Genomic DNA, 23,469 nt, shown 5'->3' with positions numbered 1-23,469 from the left:
ACAGAAGCAGTGTTTGCACTTAAAATTCTAGTTGGTCTAGATCGTCACCATCCACCGGGACAGTGACGGAAACGTTCTTTAGCTTGTGCGGAACTGCATGGCGGCCCCACTGTTGAGCACTTCACGGGCCAGCGCGACAAGGAACTGAACTTTCAATTTTGTCTAAGTAGCCACGTGTGCCTAATGGCCACGTATTGGGCAGCGCAGGTCTAAATAGCTGGGTGGCTTCTGGGGAGATGTGTTTATCTGGAGTAGGAGGTCAGTTATATGGGTGGAAATAAACACTGTAAAACTCTCCCTGTCAATGACACCTACATATACACACATAGGACGTGGAGAGCTATGATCCAGTTCTGAATCCAGTTTTGAACCGTGAAGTCCGGCGAACAGGGGGGAGAGTGCTGATCACCCTCGGTGACCAGGACATAGACCTGTCGCCATCCTTTGTCATCTTCCTGTCCACCCGGGATCCCACGGTAAGGGACGGGGCCCTCCTCCGTGAAGACGGGGCGGCGTTAGGTGAGGCCACGGATGTGTAGCAAAGCTGCCTGGTCTGTCGCCCCTTTTGGCAGGTCGAGTTCCCACCTGATCTCTGTTCCCGGGTTACTTTCGTCAACTTCACCGTCACCCGTAGCAGTTTGCAGAGCCAGTGTCTCAATGAAGTTCTCAAGGCAGAAAGACCTGACGTGGATGAAAAACGTTCCGATCTTCTTAAACTCCAAGGTATGTCTCTGGATCCACAGTTCTCGGTGCAGGTCGGGGCCCTGAACTTTCACAGGACGAGGGTGCGCCGGGCTTGTGTCGGACGCATCACAGAGCACTCCTTGGAAGGAACGTAGGTCCTGTAGTGAGCGCTGGGTGTTCTCCTCATTTAAGGGGAATTCCAGCTGCGCTTACGGCAGCTGGAAAAGTCTCTGCTACAAGCTCTGAATGAGGTGAAAGGGCGCATTTTGGATGATGACACGATCATAACGACCCTGGAGAACCTCAAGAAAGAGGCCGCCGAGGTGACGAGGAAAGTCGAGGAGACGGACATTGTGATGCAGGAGGTGGAGACTGTGTCCCAGCAGTACCTGCCGCTGTCCACCGCCTGCAGCAGCATCTATTTCACCATGGAGTCCCTGAAGCAGGTGAGCGGGGCCGCGCCCAGCCGGGGACTCCCGCCCCGCCTGCACAGGCGCTAACAGCCGCCTTCGCCACTTCCAGATACACTTCCTGTACCAGTACTCCCTGCAGTTCTTCCTGGACATCTACCACAACGTCCTGTACGAGAACCCGAACCTGAAGGGCGTCACCGACCACACGCAGCGCCTCTCCATCATCACCAAGGACCTCTTCCAGGTACGGCGCACGCCCGGCTGTCCCGGGGTGCGTGCGTGCGTGCGCGCGTGTGTGCAGTGGGGGGCTCGGGAGTAGTGCTTCAGGGTCGGCAGTGCTTCCTGCATTTGGCTGCAGGTGGCGTTTAACCGGGTAGCTCGAGGCATGCTGCACCAGGACCACATCACCTTCGCCATGCTGCTGGCGAGAATCAAACTGAAGGGCACCATTGGGTAAGTCGGCTGCCCCGCCCCACTTTCCACCAGAGAACGTCGTCATTTTGCAGCCTGCCTGCCAGCATTTTCTGATGGGATGAGCTTTTTTTTCTTCTTAAAGCCATTATTGCTCTTTTAGTGACAGTAGAAGTGAATCTGAGAGACCCCAGCTGACTGTTGCCCCCTTCCCAGGGAGCCCACCTACGATGCCGAGTTCCAGCACTTCCTGAGGGGGAAGGAGATCGTCCTGAACGCTGGCTCGACGCCCAAGATCCAGGGTCTGACGGTGGAGCAGGCCGAGGCGGCGGTGCGGCTGAGCTGCCTGCCCGCGTTTAGGGATCTGATTGCGAAGGTTCAAGCAGACGAGGTAAGTGTCTTGTGAACGCTCCCGGGGGGAAGCTGGCCTTACTCCCAGGGAGTCGCGCGTGTCGTGTAACACCCAGGTCGTTGTGCGGTGTTTTCTCACGTCAAACATCGACACGTTGGTCCCAACCTCACTTCCGCTGTTGCCCCCACAGCAATTTGGCATCTGGCTGGACAGCAGCTCCCCAGAGCAGACGGTGCCGTACCTCTGGAGCGAGGAAAGCCCTGCAAGTAAGCCCCACGAGGCCCCCCCCGTTGTTTTCGTTCTGGACCAGAGTGTACAGTTGGGCTTTGCTGCTTGAATGCAGGGACGCTCCCCAAAGATAAAAAGCCATTGATTCCTGAGATAAGTATTTCGGTGTTAAAACTTAGGAGACAGCTTAGGCGTAAGAAAGCGAAAAACTCCCAATTCCTGTTGCAACTCATGCTTAAAGACCAAAAGAGAAATAGATCAGAAGGTCCTTGCCCAACATCGGGGGGAAACCAGCTGGTTTCGAGCGTGTTACGCGAGGCTCTGGACCAGACAGGCCCCACGATGGGGAGGAAGAAAAGGTGATGTCCAGCGTGGCTGCAGCTCAGTCGTGGGCTGGAGGGCGTCTGCGATCTTAGACGTTCCTGAGAACCTGCAGCGTTCTCCACAAGGGGGTACGATGTAGTCAGCCATTTAGGATCAGTCACCGCTCATCACCCACAGACCCAGGCGTAGGTCTTGTCACAGCTCTTCCCAGAGGGCTCAGTGACAGCGTGGAGGTGGTGGCAGTTCTCAGGCAGAGAGGACAGAGCGGACGTCGTGGTGTCTGGGGTGTTTGAGCTGAGTCTCGGACAATGAGTGTTTGCAGAGCGAGAGCTGGTGGCAAGAGCAGTCCAGGCGGGAGAACATCTCAAAGTCTGTGCTGTCACCAACCCCCAGCCCTTCTCACGGCCTCGTTTCAGCTCCCATCGGGCAAGCCATCCACCGGCTGCTCTTGATTCAGGCCTTCCGCCCCGACCGCCTGCTGGCCATGGCTCACATGTTTGTCTCCACAAACCTCGGGGATTCCTTCATGTCCATCATGGAGCAGCCGCTCGACCTGACCCACATCGTGGACACAGAGGTACGCTCTGGCCCCGCGGACTCTGAACCCAGCCCGTTTTCACGAGCCCCTCCGCAGGGCTCTCCTCCCTCGACAGGTGCGCTGTCGGGTGGGATGCTCTCTCACCCAATTCCGACTTCCTGATCTGCAGGTAAAGCCAAACACCCCTGTCCTAATGTGCTCTGTGCCTGGTTACGATGCCAGCGGGCACGTGGAGGACCTCGCAGCTGAGCAGAACACACAGATCACGTCCATTGCCATCGGTAAGGGTGCTTGGTCAGTTCCACGGGGGGCACCCCAGACTTCAATGTGGGTGGGCGTTGAAGTCCAAGTCCATGTGCTGACACTAAGCTTTCTGGTACCAGGCTCGGCAGAAGGCTTTAACCAAGCAGATAAGGCAATAAATACAGCCGTGAAGTCGGGCAGGTAGGCTTGTTTGGTTTTGCTTTACAAGGCCCGAGTGCCCAAGAACTCAGGCCGGAAGGTGAGGTGTGGCTGCGGCCTTGTCCCTGCGCTGCAGGTGGGTGATGCTGAAGAACGTGCACCTGGCCCCGGGCTGGCTGATGCAGCTGGAGAAGAAGCTGCACTCGCTGCAGCCGCACGCCTGCTTCAGGCTCTTCCTCACCATGGAGATCAACCCCAAGGTGGGCGGCACGGAGGGCGCGAGGCGGTGCGCCAGGCGCTGGGCTGGCACCTGTGTGTCCGTGTGCATGTGTGTGTGAGCTGAAACGCACGGGGAAACCGCGGTCACGGGTGCTGTGTCTTGCTCAGGTGCCCGTGAACCTGCTCCGAGCGGGCCGCATCTTCGTGTTCGAGCCGCCGCCGGGCGTGAAGGCCAACATGCTGAGGACCTTCAGCAGCATCCCCGTGTCTCGGATATGCAAGGTGAGCACGGGGCTCGGAGTCGAGCTGGGTGCAGCGGCCACGCGGACGTCCGGGCGCCGAGAGGAGACCGGGGCCCGGCTCGCGGGCAGGGGAGCGTTGTGGCAGGAGAGGTGCATCGGTTCTGTGTTTCTTAAGCGCTGTTTCCTCTTGTGCCTTAATCCACCTTTTCTACCATTTTTAGAAACTTGTTCTCTTCTATGTAATTTTCTGGTTACATAGCATAGTTGGGAGTACACCTTTATTAATATAAAAATTGGCGTAGTTTTCTCCTAACAACAATTTTTGTATTCATTACTAAGATCACAGTGGTTCCAACGTTAGTACGTGGAAAGTTAGGACGTGGAAAGCTCTTTTTAAGACTTTGATTCCGACAGGCTCTGCACTATTTTCTTAGCTAGAAAGGGGGCTGCGTTCTGGTGATTCTCTCCTTGCTAACTTCCCCACCTAGTCTCCCAACGAGCGTGCTCGCTTGTACTTCCTGCTGGCCTGGTTCCACGCCATCATCCAAGAACGCTTACGATATGCACCCCTGGGGTGGTCGAAGAAGTATGAATTCGGGGAGTCTGACCTGCGGTCGGCCTGCGACACAGTGGACACGTGGCTGGACGACACGGCCAAGGCAAGCGTGGGCTGTGCCGTGGTGGGGGGGGGGACTCGCGTACAGGTGGCCGCCTGCCGTGGGCGTGACCAGCCTCCCCCACCCCCCAGGGAAGGCAGAACATCTCTCCAGACAAGATCCCCTGGGCGGCGCTCAAGACCTTGATGGCCCAGTCCATCTACGGCGGCCGGGTGGACAATGAGTTCGACCAGCGCCTGCTCAACACTTTCCTGGAGCGTCTCTTCACCACCAGGAGTTTCGACAGTGAATTTAAGCTGGCCTGCAAGGTCGACGGGCACAAAGACATCCAAATGCCAGACGGCATCAGGTATGCGTCCGCCCCCGGGACCCACAGGGGAGGCACCGCGCGCTTCCGGCCCGCGTGTAACGGCACTAACAGCGTGCCGCCTTTCCAGGCGAGAGGAGTTCGTGCAGTGGGTGGAGCTGCTCCCGGACACGCAGACCCCCTCCTGGCTGGGCTTGCCCAACAACGCTGAGAAGGTCCTGCTCACCACGCAGGGTGGGTACCCAGCTGTCCTCCCCCAGACCGCACCTCCCTCCCTCCACTCCGGGGGGCAGGGAAAACCATCTGCTCCCGCTGGTGTCTTTCCTGCGGTACAGGCTCCGTCCTGGGGAAAAGGCTCGATAGCTGCTTACATGGAGTCGGGAAATTGCATTTAGGTTTTTTGTCTTAGGTTCAGAAGAAATTTCATTTTTTCTCCTGTTCAGTGTTTTTAAACTCTTGGCATTAAGTGACGTTTTAAATCTTTTAGTCTCTCTTTGGAATACGCTTTTTTGGAACTTCAGGACTATTCAAGAAATCATCTAACCCAGTGGTTCTCGAAGTGTGGTCCCCAGACCCACAGCTTCAGCCTCCCCTGCAAATTTAGACAGGCAGGTCCTCGGGCCCCACGCCGGGGAATCAGAACTGGACTTGCTGGGGCCTGGCGTCTGTTTTGATAAGCCCCCCGGTCGCTGAGACACTCGGGTTTGAGAACTGCTCATCTGAGCCAGGCTTCTCTTTATGGGAAACAGGCCCAGAAGATGGGTGATTTGCCCAAACTCACACCCTGGTTGATAGGACAGACCCCAACAGTTCACCTCAGGCCCGCGGTTCAGCTCTGTAATGAGAAGAACCCCTAGCCATGGGGCCTGCTTTCTGACTGACGACGACCTTGAATGTGTGCCTCTCGCTGGGGGAGGTGGGGGGTGGCAGGCCCCACAGGTGACCAAATGGGAGGCCGGGCTGGCCAGCAGGGAAGCAGAGGAGGGCTTGAGGCCTGGGTGCTGGGCAGGTCTCGGCCGGGGGTGGGGGTGGGGGGGCGCTGGGCCTTGTCTCATACAGCAGCGTGTACTGAGATCACTTAGCGAGTTAATACCCGTGCTGCCTGCTGGGACCGGCGCTGGGTCCCGCTCAGCACTGTAGTGACTGTCATCTGAGCCCCATGTCACGCCAGAGCTGATGGTGCCCCAGGTGGTGTGGCCCACGTGGAGGCCGTGAGGTGTGAGCCACAGGGGCCTGGCTTGGGGAAGCTGAGTGCTGTCCTCCAGCCCAGCCTCCAGGTGAGAGTGCCGCTCAGGAACTGGACTTGGAGCGCCCCACTCGGGTCAGGGACCCGCAGGCAGAGGCAGAGTCCAGAGCCCGCGGGAGGCCGCCACACGGCGCCGTGCAGTCTCAGCCGGAAGTGGTCACGCGTTAGCAGCCCAGGTGGCCTCCCCGCCTGGCACTGGCACGGCCCAGAGCCCACCCCCTGGTGACAGTGGATGCACGAGCCTAGCAGAGGCCTCTGGGGTTTGCACTCGGCCCCTGGAGCAGCCCCAGCAGTCAGGACTTGACCTGGTGGTGCTGCTGCTTCTGTCGTTGCCGCCTTACCTTTCTGGTCAGGCCGTCCTCCGTGCTTTAGGACAGGTACCCGCGTGGTACCTTGCAGGGCACACAGTTACACCTGTGAAACAAACGCATCGTGCGGCCTTTACCTTCAAGTCCCTTTCTCTCTGCTCTCCTGCTGTGCACTCTCTCCCTGCGGCCCAGGCGTGGACATGATCAGTAAAATGCTGAAGATGCAGATGCTGGAGGACGAGGACGACCTGGCCTACGCAGAGACGGAGAAGAAGACGAGGCCGGATGCCACGTCCGACGGGCGCCCCGCCTGGATGCGGACGCTGCACACCACCGCGTCCAACTGGCTGCATCTCATTCCTCAGACGCTGAGCCACCTCAAACGCACGGTGGAGAACATCAAGGTGGCTGGCCCTTCCCCCGCCGAGTCCTGCGGCTTGGGGGGGTCCTAGCAAGTGGGACCGGGCGGGTCGAGCCGACCTCCGTGTTGTCTCGGAGCGCGCGCGCGCCTGGGCCGGGCTGGAGGGAACTCCCTAGGATGAAGGTGGTGCGTCTTCCACGAGGAGGTGAATGACTCCCAAGGAAGCGGCGGCAGCCGTTCTCCTTTACAGAATTGCCCAGAGCTGCCATCGGTCAGGCAGGCCCGCAGCTTCATGCGAGGTTTAGTGCAGGGTCGAGCTGGGGTGACACTGTGAATAATACGGGGAGGGCTATGAAACCGGGGCTCCCTGAGGCTGAGTTACTTCTGGTTGTCTTTTCTGCTGGAGAAAAGACCTCTTCCCAGACTCCCTCCCCTCCTTCACTCTGGCCTTCTTTCCCAACACCTGTAGGATCCTCTGTTCAGATTCTTTGAGAGAGAGGTGAAGATGGGCGCCAAGTTACTCCAGGACGTCCGCCAGGATCTTGCTGACGTTGTGCAGGTGTGCGAGGGCAAGAAGAAGCAGACCAACTACCTGCGCACACTAATCAACGAGCTGGTGAAAGGTGCGCCCGCGGTGCCGCTGGGGTGCAGGGGTTCTCCCAGGAGCCCCTCAGAGTGGCGGCAGGTCCCGGCCGGGCCTCGCCCAGACTTCCCTCAGGGCAGCTCGATGCCCGCACCTGGGAGCAGACTTAGAAACGCCCGAGAATTTGTATCCGTTTTATGCTGGTTCACTGAGCACTGAACAGAATCTTTACTCACTTCTGCAGTCTTTAGGGAGGACTAGGGCAGGGTGCTGGAGTCCAAAGGCACAGGGACCCCCGGGGTTTCCATCGGCTCTGAGAGCCTCCATTGGCAGTACCGCCGAGCTGCCCGTGGCGGGGGTTTGTAGCTGTGGTTCCTCGGGGCGGTTGTGCTCCTCCAGACGCGTCCCGTGGGTCACCTGGACTGGGCGCGGAGCACGTGCGGTGGGGATGGTGGCCCATGCAGGGCGTGAGGGGCACCAGGGAGGGGAAGCAGCAGAGCCTGCACGCGGGGGCAGACCTGCCAGCGCTCAGCTGTGTGCCCACCTGCGCCGGGGGAACTGTCGGCACTGATGCCAGGCCGGGGCTCCTCGCTTGCAGGAATTCTGCCCCGGAGCTGGTCCCACTACACGGTGCCCGCCGGCATGACTGTCATCCAGTGGGTCTCCGACTTCAGTGAGAGGATCAAACAGCTGCAGAACATCTCACTGGCGGCTGCCTCTGGTGGCGCCAAGGAGCTAAAGGTGGTGGCCACTCCTGAGGAGCTGGGGGAGGGTCCCCGGGAGGGTCCCCGGGGAGGGTCGGCAGCTGGCCCGGGTGCTGGCTCTCAGGCCCGGTGGGGCCGGCTCTCAGCTGGGGCTGCTTCTTCCCACAGAACATCCACGTGTGCCTGGGCGGCCTGTTCGTGCCCGAGGCGTACATCACTGCCACCAGGCAGTACGTGGCCCAGGCCAACAGCTGGTCCCTGGAGGAGCTCTGCCTGGAGGTGAACGTCACCACCTCGCAGAGCACCACGCTGGACGCCTGCAGCTTTGGGGTCACGGGTGAGTGGGGGCCACTCCGGCCGGCCGGGCTTCTCTTCTCTCTCAGGTTCCCCTCCCCTGTCCCCGGGCCTGCAGCTCAGCCCCCTCGCGGGCCGCCTGCTGGTGGTTCCCACGCGAACGCGTTAAGTTAGAGCCCAGGCCCGTGGCCGCACAGCTCGTGCTCCCCTCGGGGGGTCCTGACCGCCCGCCCCCCCACAGGGTTGAAGCTCCAGGGGGCCACGTGCAACAACAACAAGCTCTCGCTCTCCAACGCCATCTCCACCGTCCTCCCCCTGACGCAGCTGCGCTGGGTCAAGCAGACAAGCGCAGAGAAAAAGGCTAACGTGGTGAGTGGCTCCTTCCCGTCCTCTGTGGTCAGGGAGGCTCTGAGGATGCCCACCGGGCGCCAGGGCGACGTCCCCGCCCTCTCCCGGCCGCGAGTCCCTACGTCACAGGAGGAACCGTCCGTTCCCTCTTGCGTGAAGCCCCTGCCCCAGAGCCCCCTTTCCTCGCAGGTGACCCTTCCCGTCTACCTGAACTTCACCCGAGCAGACCTCATCTTCACCGTGGACTTTGAAATCGCGACCAAGGAGGACCCACGCAGCTTCTACGAGCGCGGCGTTGCCGTTCTCTGCACCGAGTGAGACTCGCCTTTTCTAGCGCCCCTTTCTGTAACAGTAAAATTAATATTTAACGTTTATTCGTTATTAGGATGTGTGGAAGGTACGGACTTGTCAAAGGAAAGTTGTTGGTGTGAGGCTAGAAGAAGCCGAAAGAAGCCAGACGGCTGGGAGGTGGAAACGGGAGGGATACAGGGACGTGGTTTTGAGGGCCGAAGCATGGCTTGTTTTATGAAATAAAACACTAAGCATGAGCCGGCTCCGGCCTCTTGTCTCAGCTCCGGTTCCTGTGGACACCCTGGACCCTTCACAACACAGAGGCAGCCCCGTTCCTAGGAGAGCGCTGGCGCTCCCGGGGCGTGGGGCTGGCGCCGTGTCCGTCACCAGGAACCCGTGGCCCAGGTGGACGCCCTCGTCCCGCCTCCTCTCTGGCGCCTTCGTTCCCACGACCCTAGGGTGGTGGCTGGAAGTGACGGGCATGCTGTCCTGCGAAGCAGGTTTCTGGCCTATGCGGGGCCTCGCGAGAGCTCCTGGGGCGCCGGGGCGCCGGCCCAGGCATCAGCGCAGGCCCCGCCGTGACCCCGGCCGTCCTGCCGCGGGCTGCCTGTGAGCCAAGCTCGGCCCCAGCGCGGTGACGGCCTGAGGCCCGACTGGACGCCCTGGCCCTGCCCACACCCTCCCAGCCCCAGTGGCCTCCGCGGAGCGGCCAGGGGCCTCAGAGCCGGAGCCGCCTCCCACCCAGCTCCGGACGGGCCCTCTGGGGTCCCTGGGGGGCCTGAGGAAGTCCAGAGCGGTATCGGACTGAAGGTTGGGGCCCATTTTACATGGTTTTTTCTGAACCAATGAGGCCTTTTAGCTTTTCTTCAGTCACCGGGAGTATTTAACGGTGCCGCAGGCTCTCGCCCAAGCGCTGCTAATGCCCGGGAGAGCCCCGGGAGGCCCACCGTGAGTGCCTGGCCCCGCCTGAGCCTTCTTCGCCCCCCCCCACCCCATTTATGGGGAAGGGTCTTGAGCACAGGTGCTGGGTGGTGCCGGTCAGGGATTCCAGGGCACAGGGGAAGGAATGCCATCCTAGAAGCCCTGAAGGCCTGGCAGGGGTGGGGACGCAGGGCAGGAGCCACTCCCACTGCCAGACCCTCGTCCCCATGTGTCCTGGGGGTGGGGGCAGGGCACTGCAGGCCCAGGACTGAGGCTCCCCATCAGGGTTCCCCGTGGACCCCACAAGGAGTACCCTGAGCCACTACTTCCTGCCCCCCAGCCTCACCCCCGTGGAAGTTCTGTCCATGGGGCCCGAGGAGGGACCCCACATCAGACTACCCCTCACCTGCCATCAGGGGTTCAGGCTAGACTGTGGGCAGAGCCGGCAGAAAGGGGGACCAGGGGCTTCCCTGGTGACACATTGGTTAAGAATCCACCTGCCAATGCAGGGGACACAGAGTCCTCGCTGCTCCGGGAAGATCCCACATGCCACGGAGCAACTAAGCCCATGTTCCACAACTACTGAGCCTGCGCTCTAGAGCCCGCGAGCCACAACTACTGAGCCCACGTGTCACAACTACTGAATCCCGCGTGCCTAGAGCCTGTGCTCTGCAACAAGAGAAGCCACCACAATGAGAAGGCCGCGCACGGCAACGAAGAGTAGCCCCCACTTGCCGCAACTAGAGAAAGCCCACGCACAGCAACAAAGACCCGACGCAGCCAAAGAAATAATAAACAAACCAAAAAAAAAGAGGCTCAGTGAGAAAAAGGAATGAGCCTCCGCCACCTGTTCTTTCAGATGTTACCCCATCAGGACACCCTGCTCGGGAGAGGAGACGGGACAGCGAAAGGACGGGACGGGGCAGAGGGAGTCTTCTCAGGCCAGGGGCAGGGGCCCATCTGCTTTCACTATCCTGATGAAACTCTGTCATCAATCCCAATATCCCGAGAGCCCGAGCTCCCCGAGGGCGGCTGCGTGTGAAGAGCTCTGGGGGCATAAGGGCCCAACGGGAGACACGTCAGCCAGAGAGCAGTGGGCCCCTACCGCCCCGAGTCAAGGTTTAAAAAATACATAAATGTTTAGCAAAAGTAAGGAAATTCTCCGGGATTCAAGGGAGGCGGGGCCTTTCCTGAACTGGAAACCTATCTGTAGGCGAAGTAGTGGGGCCCAGAGACATTATTTTGGACGTAAACTACTAACAAACACCTTCGTCTCGGACTCTTAGATCCCGAAACTGTGACAATACATTTCTATTGTTTAAATCTTAAAAAAAGACATAAAGGGGCTTCCCTGGTGGCGCAGTGGAATGCAGGGGACACGGGTTCGTGCCCCGGTCCGAGAAGATCCCACATGCCGCGGAGCGGCTGGGCCCGTGAGCCATGGCCGAACGGCAGAGGCCACAACAGTGAGAGGCCCGCATACGGCCAAAAAAAAAAAAAAAATCCCTTATCATGCAGATTTACTGGAGAATTCTCTGAAACCAAGCTCGAAGCCACCAGGTTACACAAACACAGTAATTCTTCCTGGCCTCTCCTTCTGGACACTTCCTAGCCAAGGTCAAAGTGGGCCTTTGGGAGGCCCCCAGCCCCTTCCTCACCCTACCCCACGCGCTCCCCTCCACCCCCGGAAGGTGGCTCTCGGCCCCAGGATCTCCCAGCCCGTCTCAGCCGGGTGACCTTGTACCTTCTCTCCTCTGGCTCTTCGCAGCGCCCCGCCCCCGCTCATTTACCCCACGGTGCTGCGCTGCTCTCTCCCCGTCCACCACCCTCCGCAGTTTCCACCACCCTCCGCAGTTCAGGACCCTCTGCCGAGGCTACAGCCTAACCCAGGTGACAACTCCAGGTGGGCCGCACGTGTGACTACAAAGGCTTCTGCTCAGAAGCTGGAGATGTTAGAAGACGTATTGTTTGCACATTTCCTGTGGAAGAGTTTAGAAGTCACCACTCTGTCCCGAGAGCCACCAAATTGCTACCTGCCAGTCGTGTCCGTTAAGCTCTACCCCTGAGTGCCCCCTGCCCGCCCAGCGTCTGGCCGGTACACACACCAGAGTGTGCGTGAGGCCATCCTAGAGGCCCTGTGTCTCCCGTGTGCTAACCTTCCCCGCCCTCAGCTGCCATTCTCTCTCTCTCACACACACAGGCTGCGCTTTTCTCCCTGGCGCTCATCTCTCTCTAACATCCTCTGTATCCTCCTCCTCTGTCTCCGGGATCTGCAGCCCCTTCAACCTGCTCGCGCTCCATCACCTGGGCTTTTTGCTGCTGTGTCCACAGCTGTGTCCCCCAAGCCTGGCCCGGCAAGGAGCACGCAGCGGCACTCAGTGAATTTTCCCGGATGAGTCACGCACGTGGGCTCCAGAGACCTCTCGCTCTGTACGTCCCAAACCAAATGCTCTCCCCGCATGACACGCCCCTCCTTTCACTGTGGCTAGAGCAAGACCTCCAAGACAGAAACCACAAAGATTCTCCTGGAGGCTGAATAACTGATGGCCCTGGGACCAGACTTCCCGGGTCCAAAATCCACGTCTGCTACTAACCCAGCTGCACGACTTCGGATGTCTAAAGTAGCTTTTCCAGAAAATTCCCTGGCTGTCCAGTGGTTGGGACTCAGCACTCTCACTGCCGGGGCCCGGGTTCAATCCCTGGTCTGGGAACTAAGATCTCACAAGCCGCACAGCGAGGCCAATAAATAAATAAAGTAGCTTCTCCTGACTTACATACAAAACAGAAACAGACGCACAGACACAGAAAACGAACTTACGGTTACCAGAGGGAAAGCAGGGAGGGATAAATTAGGAGTTTAGAATATAACAGATGCACCCTACTATATATAAAATAGATAAACAAGGACCTACTGTATAACACAGGGAACTAGACTCAATATAATGACCTACAAGGGAAAAGAATCTGATATATATGTATGTATAACTGAATCACTTGGCTGTACACCTGAAACTAACAGAACACTGTAAATCAGCTATACTTCAAAATCAACTATACTTCAATATAAATAAATAAATAAATAATTGAAAAGATAAAGTCGCTTCTCCAGCCTCAGTCTCCCCATCAGTAAAATGGGTGAGCCGCTGAGGAGCCCATCACGGATGTGAGAGGGATTAGCACGCTGCTCTCTGTGCTGGTTTATTATTTCACTGGCTGCTCCGAGATGAACATGTCACTGAAACGTCCAACTCCATGCAAATCACCACCCAAGGGAATCAGGCTCAAAGGGCACCCAGCCGCTGGAAAAGTACAATTTTATTTTATTTTATTTATTTTTTAAAGTCTTTCTTGAATTTGTTACAACACTGCTTCTGTTTTATGTTTTGGTTTTTTGGCCACAAGACGTGGGATCTTAGCTCCCCGACTAGGGATTGAACCCTAGTCGCACCTTAACCCCTGGACCACCAAGGAAGTCCCAAAGTACATTTTAAATCAGTGTCACCCATCCACCGGGTGGTGGAAGTCTGCATGCCATATAGTGTTTCTTCTTTGATGGGAGGGTGCTGTCCAAAATTCTCTCAGGAGGCCCCGTAAAATGAGTGGAATGAATGGTACCCCCTCCCTCAAATATATGTCCACACCCTAAACCCCAGAACTTGTGACCTTATTTGGAAAAAGGGTCTTTGAGACATAATTAAGAATCTCAAGATGAGATCATCCTAAATTTAGGGTGGGCCCTAAATCCAGTGACAGGTATCCTTCTAAGAGAGAGATTTCACACACACACACATGCGCACACACACAGAGCAGAAGGCGATGTAGAGATTGGAGTGATGTGAGATTGGAGTGATGCAGAGATTGGAGTGATGTGACCACAAACCCAGGGTTTCTGGCAGCCACCAGAAGCTGGAGAGAGGCCTAGGACAGGGTATCCCTCAGTCTCCAGAGGAACCAACCATCACCTGGATCTCAGATTTCTGGCCTCCAGGCCTGCGAGAGAATAAATCTCTTGTTTCGTCAAGCTACCTGGTTGGTGGTAATTTGTTATGGCAGCCACAGGAAGCTAACAAGTCCTGTTAGTACAAGTGTTGTACTCAGAGAAAAATCATATGATCTTAAAGAATTCTGTTCTTTTCACTTGAACTTCAAAAGAACAAGAGCAGATCACGGCACTGTTCGGTTTGTGAGGGATGGGACAGCCCCCAACCTGGGCTGGAGGCATCTGTAGTCAAACATGAAAGCACCAAGGATGGCAAAAAGACCAGGTTAGACATGAAATCATCCTGAATTCAACTTTTGTCGCCAGAATTTCAATCATTTAAAGTGATATTCCCAACACGTGGGGAGAAATACCCGGCATGTGGGTTCAAGTCCCAGTCCCGCAAGCCATGCAGCATGGCCACACACACACAAAAAGCCAGAAACAATCCCAGGGGCCACCTGGGAAAAGGTCTTTTTCATAGACTTCACAGGTGTCAAGAAGTCATAACCTGGTAACCTGGGTTTTTGTTTTTTTCTTTTTTGGCCACAGACCACACAGCTTGCAGGATCTTAGTTCCCTGACCAGGAATCGAACCTGCACCCCCTGCAGTGGAAGCACAAAGTCTTAACCACTGGACCACCAGGGAAGTCCCTAACCTGGGGTTTTAAAATGGAAAAATGAGGGACCAGCAAACCAACTGCTGGCCAGTCCTGGGTCTGCCCCTGACCTGTCCTAGTCCCATCCCCTTGCCCATCGGGGCCTCAACTTTGCACAATTGTGGTTATTAAACCAGAGGAGTAAAAGCCCAACAGGAAGACAGAAATGGAAGATGAGATGGTGCGTTTGTCTCTCAGCCTCTTCTGGCATCTTTTGCTGGTTTCATGTACTAACTGGCAAAGGGTCAATGTGGTAAGTAGACATTTGTTGCAGGTTGAACACTTGCCAAATTTTCCTACTGAAGCTTTAAAAAATTCACTTTGTAAATAGAATGCTTTAATGCATTAGTAAAATACTGGATAATAGCAAAAAAAATTAATAATAAAAATTAAATGCCTGCTGGGAGCTCCCTGGCGGTCCAGTGGTGAGGACTCTGTGTTTTCACTGCAGAGGGCATGGATTCAATCCCTACTCAGGGAACTAAGATCCCGCAAGCTGCAAGACACGGCCAAAAAAAAGAAATTAAATGCCTGCTAACATATACGATGGAATATTCCTCATCCATAAAAAAGAATGAAATAATGCCATTTGCAGCAACATGGATGGACCTAGAGATTATCATACTAAGTGAAGTAAGAAAAAGACAAATATCACATGATACCACTTATACATGGAATCTAAAAAATGATACAAATGAACTCATTTACAAAACAGAAATAGGGCTTCCCTGGTGGTGCAGTGGTTAAGAATCTGCCTGCCTATGCAGGGGACACAGTTTCGATCCCTGGTCTGGGAAGCTCCCACATGCTGTGGAGCAACTAAGCCCGTGCGCCACAACTACTGAGCCTGCGCTCTGGAGCCCGCAAGCCACAACTACTGAAGGCCGCGAGCCACAGCCTGCACGCCTAGAGCCTGTGCTCCGCAACAGGAGAAGCCACCACAATGAGAAGCCTGTGCACTGCAATGAACAGTAGACCCCACTTGCTGCAATTAGAGAAAGCCCACACACAGCAACGAAAACCCAATGCAGCCAAAAATAAATTAATTAAATAAGTTAATTTAAAAAAAAAACAGAAATAGACTCACAAACATAGAAAACAAACTTATGGTTAGCAAAGGGGAAAGGAGGGGGGAGGAATAAATTAGGAATTTGGGATTAACAGATATAACTACTAAATATAAAATAAACAAGGGCCTACCGTACAGCACAGGGAACTATATTCCATACCTTATAATAACCTATAATGGAAAAAAATCTGAAAAAGAATATATATGGATATATACATAAAACTGAATCACTTTGCTGTACACCTGAAACTATCACAACATTGTTTGTAAATCAACTATACTCCAATTTAAAAAAAAAAAAAAGCCTGCTAACAAGGCAGAAAGAGGGAAAAGATAACGGGCCTTCCCAAAACAAGCCCAAAACCTCAGAGGCTCTGCAGCCCAGGTCGCCCCACCCCTGGAGCCGCACCCAGGAGGAACACCCCTGAGGGACACGCCAGCTCCCGAACTGGAGCAACTTCTGAAGGTTCCTACCTGGAGTCCAGGAGCAACGGCCGCAAATAGAAGGTGGAGGTGAAGTCCAGAGAGCCAGCTTCTGAGAGCAGGGGAGTTGGGGGAGAGAGACGCTGGTCTGGAGAAAAGAACAGAGCAGATGCAAAATGGTCTTTCGACAAAGAGGAGCTTAGCAAATCTACTCTCAAGATCTGCAAAGGAGAAAATATATCGTGAGCCTCCTGGCCCCCACCCTCCATATGACCACATGGAAGAGGCATGCTGGGGACGAAGGGATTCAGCGCATGCCAAACGGGGCACCTCGGTGGGCCCCAGTGCTTAACTCAATTTTGCATGCCCGCTTCAAAGGAAAAACACACTCAAAAAGTTCTCACTTAACAATATTCAAAAACTAACCAACAGCTCAAAATGGGCATCCTTTCCTTGCAATAAAATTTGTCCTGAAAGATTTCTCAAACTCTTCTTCCCCCAAAGTGGTTTCTAAGACGATTAGCTTTATCCGAGTGCAGACAGGCAGCCTGGAAACAGCCTGTCATCTCACAGGAGGCTAGGGCTTTAGTTTTCTACCCACGTGAAACTAAGATCTGCGCCAAGCTTCAAATATCTGAGCACCTTTCCTGGACCAGGAACCTGAGAGAGCAAGAAGTCTTTGAAGGTCGAATTTCTCAAGATAAACCCCTGTGCACACTCACACACACACACACACACGCATACACACATATACACACACACACACACACACACACACACACACTCTCTCTCTCTCTCTCTCTCTCTCTCTCTCTCTCTCTCTCTCTCTCTCTCTCTAACAAGAAACAATCCTGGATGTGAACATCTTCCAAGGACACCTTCATCGGCTCAACTCCCAGCCCCTGGGCCAGCCAGGGTAGGTTCTCAGCAAATATTGTTCAAGTGTCATAGTCTAAAGGGAAGTCAGGAGACTGAACAGTATCCCCCTTTCCTAAGTGCACAAAGAACAAGAAGGAACGCTCCAGGACATCCCTGGTGGTCCAGTGGTTAGGACTCCACGCGTTCCCTGCAGGGGGCACGGGGTGCGAGCCCTGGCCAAAAAAAAAAAAAGAACGGACGCTCCAAATAAATACGTTCTGGAGACAGTTTTTGAAGGGCATGAGCCTGTTGTGTCCCCCTTTGCCTGGCAACGCAGTAAAGCTGTTCTTTTCTACTTCACCCAAAACTCTGTCTTCGTGATTCAATTCATCCCCAGTGCAAAGAGATCGAGTTTTCAGCATCGATATGGGCAAGTAAATTCTAAATGCTCCAACTTTTTCCTTGTAAAATGGGGATAAATATAACTGTCCTATGGGAGTATTGTTTGAATTAAGTGAACTAATGCATGAAAATGATTTAATTTTGTGTCTGATTTGTGGACAATAGTATTAGCTATTTTACTCATTTCTACAGATATGTGGTGTCTAACTACTGAGAGAAAATCTAGCAGAGAAGTCAAGAGCACAGCTCTGAAGCCAGATTGCCTAAGTTCCAATCCCAGCTCAACCAAATTTTAGCTGGATTTTCTCCATTTATATGTGACAGTGTATTTGAATGTGTTTCTTTATATAGTTTTTGTATTGGTTGCTCTGGGTGTAACAGTATACATATGTGACTTATAATAATCTACTGGTATCAACGTCTTACCACTTCAGATGAAGTGTAGAAATTTTGCTTCCACTCACTTCTTTTTACCTTTCTTACTTTTAAATATCATTGTCTTGAGTATCACGCACTTATAATTTTTATTTGAACCCCTGTTCAATTAGGGAAATGAATGAGCCAACTTGAGCTGCCTTCTGTTGCTGGATGGGGGTTGGGAAACTTCTGGGTCCGCTTGCAGCGTATGTGTGTGTGTCAGGGGCAGCCGTAAACCTTCATCTCGTTAAGTTGCTCCACCAGTCCTGGGGTACCAAAGTATCTGGCTTTCCTCTCACCACCTTTCAGCATTCTCCTTTGGTAGCTTCTTACATTATCTCTCGGGTTTATAGTTGTATTTATTAGGGAGGAGCAGAGAAGAATGCGTGCATTCAATCCTGTCCAACAAGAAGCTGTGGACTGTTTTTGAATATTAAGATTGCTTAAAAATAATATATAGTCAATGACCAATTTCAAATTTTGTCCCAAATCTCCTTGCAATTTAGTGGAAATATTATGTATAGTTTAAAATAAATACTGGATCCAATAAATTTTAGCTGGGGTTACTGTTCAAAATATTAGCTATGCTCTGTCCTTCGTAAGCATTTACAGTTCATTTATTCCCTCACCAATTTATTCACTTGTTCTAATTTGTAATGCACCAAGCAAGTGTAATAGCTTGTCATATTTTAATAGGAAGAGAACACAAAACTCTCCTTTATTTTTGGTTTCTCCCATTCAATCATATAATAATAAAAATTTATATTGTAATTAATAATGTGAAATGCTGATAAACAGTGGTATACAAAGTCAATTAAGATATATACCCCATCTTTTTTAAATATTTAAAAATAAAGAGTAGGCAGAATAGTAAAATACAATCCCATTAGAAAGAATGCATGATTTATTTTGAGTATATACCAGTTTTTTAAAGTACAAAAAGAAAAAAATAATAAATAAATACGTTCTGCCGGTATGTGGTCAGGTTCTTGGGAAGGGCGGGGGACATTAAAGTCTGTATTTTCGTGCACAAGTCACAGGGGGTATTTCTTTCTTCTTTTTTTTTCTCCAGTGTTAATTTTTAAGACGGACACCTTCATACATACTTGCTATTATTTTGACCAGACACTTTTGGGTACAATTATTCTGAGACATAAATTAAAAAGGAATGACAGGTACTTCCCTGGTGGTCCAGTGGTAAAGAATCCGCCTTCCAGTGCAGGAGATGCGGGTTTGATCCCTGGTCAGGGAACTAAGATCCCACATGCCGCAGGGCAACTAAGCCCGCGCGCCACAACTACTGAGCCCGTACACCTCAACAAGAGAGCCCACGTGCCACAAACTACAGAGCCCATGTGCCCTGGAGCCTGCACGCCACAACTAGAGAGAAGCCCACACGCCGCAATGAAGAGCCTGCAGGCCATAACTAAAGATCCTGCATGCCTCAACGAAGACCCCATGTGCCACAACTAAGACCCGACGCAGCCAAAAAAATAAGGAAAATAAATATTTTTCAAAAAAAGGAATGACAGTGGATTTTTTTTTTCCATTTTGCAATCTCCTGTCCCTTAATGCCATGTGAAAATCAGGTCAAAAGTTAAAACTCCTGGGGACTTCCCTGGTGGTCCAGTGGGTAAGACTCTGCACTCCCAATGCAGGGGGCCTGGGTTCAATCCCTGGTCGGGGAACTAGATCCTGCATGCATGCCACAACTAAGAAGTCCACATGACACAACTAAAGATCCCGTATGCTGCAGCTTACACCCGGGGCACCCAAGATAAATAAATAAATAATTTTTTTAAAAAACCTTACAACTCCAGTTTAAGACAATGTTGACCAAGCTTTAAAGGGAAAAGTCGTTTCAGAGGTGGCCACGTCTCATTTTACCTTGTGTGGTAGGTCAGCCTCTCCAAAGCTCCTGGGCTCCCCTCAGAATCCATCAGATCACAAAATTCTGCAACCAAATCAGAGGAATCCCCGTTCAGGCTGAAGGAATCCATAGAAAACCTAGAGAACAAAACCATCCGGGATTTTATTTCTTATTTTACGTCAGTTTGTCTAGAGGAAACCACAGATTAAAATAATATTTTAGTTTGGAAAAACGCTGCGCAGCTTTGCGTGCAGACGTTAATTAACCCCAGGTAAATTCCTAGGCGTCCTAGAATTCTCCTGTGGGCTTGGGGGCGGGGAGCTTCCAGGCTTCCCAAGAACAGGCTGCCAGCCATCCCAGGAGGGGGCGGGGTCAGCCGGAGGGCCGCCCTCCCGCCCTCAGCCTGGCCAGAGCCGGCCCGGGGCGCCCCCCGGAGGGGAGCTGCGGTGCCCCGTCTCAATCCCTCACTCCCCCGCCAGCCCTCACCTCGTGCCGGGGACTCTCCACCCTGCAGGCCCGACTCCTGGAGCGGGGCAGGGGCGGGGGGGGGGAAGGGGACAACAGATGTTCCTCCTTAAGGGGGAAAGAACCGCGGCCTCTCCGAGGCAGGGAGCCCAGCCCCAGGGAGTGGGGCCCCATCCTCACTCCTCACGTCAGAGGGGCCCCTAGGGTGCTTCGCTCCCGCAGGGCCCACCCGCACGGTGGAGGCTCTTCCCTCCCACGAGTGACCCCCCCCCCGGGGCTGGGGGCCAGGTCCTCAGTCCCACAGGGCAGCGACACGCACCACGAGGGGCACGCGGTCTTCACTCCTGCAAGGCCACCACGGGGCTGGGCGGTCCTCCTCCCACGGGGCAGGGACCCCCTCAGGGTCTGGGCTCGGCCGCCTCGGGCCCCTCCTGGACGCTGGGGCCACTCCTCGCTGGAGGAGGCCCACCCGCGTCCTGATCCGCCCGCGCCCGGCAGCAGCTGCGGGGAAAGGCGCCCCGGGGGGCAGCACCTCGTGCGGGGCGGGCGCACCTGCGCCCACCTGCCCGAGACCAGCAGCGTCCCCTGCCGCCTCCAGACGTAGCAAGGAACTGGCTCCTGAGGGCGACTCCGGGGGGCCGTGTTGTTACTCAAGTCGGGGCCGGCGGGACCCCTGGGCAGGTGAAGTTGGCGCCGCGGCTGATGCTAACTCAGAGCAGCTGGGGTCGGAATGCGACCGTCGGGTGCGCAGGGCACAGGACGGTCACTGCAGACTTACCTTCTGAATGGCATGTCCATTTTGTTCCCACAGTCACCATCACCGAGTCGAGAAGGAGGGTCTTGCGGTCCGGACCTGTGTGACGTCACAGGCATCTCCATGGCAACGAATCTTGAGGCTCCCTGCCCGCCGCGCCCCAACGTTCAGGCGGTAGACTCCTGCTGCCCCTTCGCGAAACTCCTCTGATCCTTTCCGCCGCGCTAGGCCCCCCATCCGTGCTCCACTCGCGGCCAGAGAGGCCTTTTTAAGGACACAATTTTGCCACAAAATCTTGAGTGACTCCCCTGTGCCCTGGGATGACCTTCAAACTCTTTAACCCAGCGCTCCTCCCCGGCGGCATCCTGACCGGAGCACTGCGCCTGCCCCAGGGCTGCAGCCCCTCCCACGTCTCCTTCCCGATTTGGGAAGGTACCAAGCCCCCTCCCTCCCAACCATCCACAGATCTGACTTCAGCTGGAAAGGCTTCCCTCACCCCGCCCCCATCCCGACTTTCTTAACCTCCGCGGCTTAGTTTGGCACCTCCTCCAGGAAGCCTTCCTTGACCTCGAAGTCTTGGTTAAGAGCCGCTCCTCTGCACTCCCACAGCAGGCCAGACCAACCTATGTAGAAGCTGCCTACTGATTTCTTTCTTAAAAATTTTTATTTATTTATTTGGCTGCACCAGGTCTTAGTTGCGGCATGCAAGATCTTTAGTTGTGGCATTAGAAACCTCTTAGTTGAGGCATGCGGGATCTAGTTCCCCAACCAGGGATCGAACCCACCCGGGCCCCCTACATTGGGAGCGCAATCTTAACCACTGGAACCACCAGGGAAGCCCCTGCCTGTTGATTTCTATGTGGCTCAGTAGACTGTCACCCTGTGAGCCAAGGAACTTTCACTCCTAAACTCCGTCATGTGCACAGCACAATAACTGCTCAAAAATATTTTTTTTCAATGAATGGTGAAAGGAATTACCAAATGAATATGCCACAAATCATATTAGCTGCACAGTCACTAATTTTTTTTAATTGAAGTATAGTGATTTACAATATTGTGTTAGTTTCAGGTGTATAGTGATTCAGCATTTTTGCAGGTTATATTCCATTGGAAATTATTACAAGATAATGGGTATAGTTACCTGTGCTATACAGGAAATCCTCGCTGCTTAATTTTATACATAGTTGTTTGTTAATCCTATACCCCTAATTTGTCTTTCCCCGCTTCCCTCCCTTTGGTAACTGCTAGTCTGTTTTCTATGCCTGTGAGTCTGTTTCTGTTTTGTATATACGTTCATTTGTATTATTTTTTAGATTCCACGTGTGATATCATATAGTATTTGTCTTTGTCTGTACTTCATTAAGCATAATATTCCACATTGTTGCAAATGGCAGTATTTCACTCTTTTTTATTGTTGAGTAATATTCCATTGTGTGTGTGTGTGTGTGTGTGTGTGTGTGTGTGTGTATACACCACATCTTCTTAACCCAGTTGTCTGTTGATGGGCTCTTAGGGCTCTTAGGTTGCTTCCATATCTTGGCTATTGTCAGTAGCGCTGCTGTGAGCATTGAGGTGCATGTATCTTTTCAAATTAGTGTTTTTGTTTTTTCCAGATACATGCACAGGAGTGGGATTGCTGGATCATATGGTAACCCTATTTTTATTTTTTTAAGGAAACTCCATACTGTTTTCCATGGTGGCGGCACTGATTTACATTCCCACCAACAGTGTAGGAGGGTTCCCTTTTCTCTACACCCTCTCCAGCATTTATTTGTAGACTTTTTGATGATAGCCATTTAGACAGGTGTGAGGTGATACCTCATTGTGGTTTTGATTTGCACTAATTTTCTTAGTAATTTTTGAAGTCAGGAAGTGTGGACCCCCAACTTTGTCCTTCTTTTTCAAAATTGTTTGACTCTTCTGGGTCCCTTGTATTTCCATATGAATTTTAGGATAGGCTTGTCAATTTCTGCAAAAACGCCAGCTGGGATTTTGATAGGGATTGTGTTGAGTCTGTAGATCAGTTTGGATAATACTGCCATCTTAACAGTACTACATCTTCCAATATGTGAGCATGGGATGTCTTTTCATTTCTTAGGTCTCCTCTAGGTTTTTTCAACAATGTTTTGTAGTTTTTTTCAGTATGCAAGTCTTGTATTTTTTTGTTGTTAAAATTTCTAAGTATTTTATTCTTTTTGCTGCTATTGTAAATAGAACTGTTTTCTTAATTTTATTTTTAGATTGTTCATTGTTAGTGTATAAAAATACAACTGATTTTTGTATATTGATCTTGTATCCTGAAACCTTGATGAACTTGTTCTAATATGTGTGTGTGTGTGTGTGTGTGTGTGTGTATTCCTTACAGTTTGTTTTTTGGTTTTGTTTTGGCCACGCCGTGTGGCATGCGGGAACTTAGTTCCCCAACCAGGGATCAAACCTGTGCCCCCTGCACTGAGAGCTCGGAGTCTTAACCACTGGACCGCCAGGGAAGTCCCTTCCTAACAGTTTTCTATATACAAGATCATGCCATCTACAAGTAGAGATAATTTTTACTCCTTCCTGTCCCATCAGGGTGCCTTTTATTTATCAGGACTAACTGCCCTAGCTGGAACCTCCAGTATGGTGTTGAATTCAAGCGGTGAAAATGAACATCCTGTCTTGTTTTTAATCGTGCATTTATTTGTATTGCCAAGTACCTTCAGTCTGTTTGAGTTACAAAGATATGTTAAGGAAAAGATGAAATACTTGCAGATGAATTGATACAATGAAATTCAGAAATT

At 53.1% G+C, this 23,469-nt stretch overlaps 1 protein-coding gene across 2 annotated transcripts in view; it reads left to right on the top strand.

The window, feature by feature from the left end:
- The window catches only part of DYNC1H1 (dynein cytoplasmic 1 heavy chain 1), a 66,907-nt gene extending 57,778 nt beyond the window's left edge, over positions 1-9,129 (top strand). The window contains exons 58-78 of one of the 2 annotated variants that reach the window (XM_060158693.1): positions 330-476; positions 573-723; positions 877-1,130; positions 1,207-1,341; positions 1,456-1,550; positions 1,725-1,899; positions 2,051-2,126; positions 2,829-2,989; positions 3,120-3,231; positions 3,334-3,394; positions 3,489-3,612; positions 3,740-3,853; positions 4,302-4,472; positions 4,562-4,779; positions 4,868-4,971; positions 6,484-6,695; positions 7,122-7,275; positions 7,834-7,976; positions 8,108-8,276; positions 8,475-8,602; positions 8,771-9,129. In XM_060158693.1, coding sequence (XP_060014676.1) covers positions 330-476; positions 573-723; positions 877-1,130; positions 1,207-1,341; positions 1,456-1,550; positions 1,725-1,899; positions 2,051-2,126; positions 2,829-2,989; positions 3,120-3,231; positions 3,334-3,394; positions 3,489-3,612; positions 3,740-3,853; positions 4,302-4,472; positions 4,562-4,779; positions 4,868-4,971; positions 6,484-6,695; positions 7,122-7,275; positions 7,834-7,976; positions 8,108-8,276; positions 8,475-8,602; positions 8,771-8,899 — 3,033 coding nt within the window. In that variant the 3' untranslated portion in view covers positions 8,900-9,129. Of the gene's footprint in view, positions 1-329; positions 477-572; positions 724-876; positions 1,131-1,206; positions 1,342-1,455; positions 1,551-1,724; positions 1,900-2,050; positions 2,127-2,828; positions 2,990-3,119; positions 3,232-3,333; positions 3,395-3,488; positions 3,613-3,739; positions 3,854-4,301; positions 4,473-4,561; positions 4,780-4,867; positions 4,972-6,483; positions 6,696-7,121; positions 7,276-7,833; positions 7,977-8,107; positions 8,277-8,474; positions 8,603-8,770 lie in introns of those variants that run through there. The other variant, XR_009542335.1, reaches the window with a different exon arrangement.
- The last annotated feature ends 14,340 nt before the right edge of the window (positions 9,130-23,469 follow it).

The sequence above is a fragment of the Lagenorhynchus albirostris genome, chromosome 1 (genome assembly GCF_949774975.1).
Source record: "Lagenorhynchus albirostris chromosome 1, mLagAlb1.1, whole genome shotgun sequence".
In the NCBI taxonomy this organism is placed as follows: domain Eukaryota; kingdom Metazoa; phylum Chordata; class Mammalia; order Artiodactyla; family Delphinidae; genus Lagenorhynchus; species Lagenorhynchus albirostris.
The sequence above is the reverse complement of the archived record's forward strand: the minus strand, read 5'-3'. Positions and strand labels throughout refer to the sequence as shown.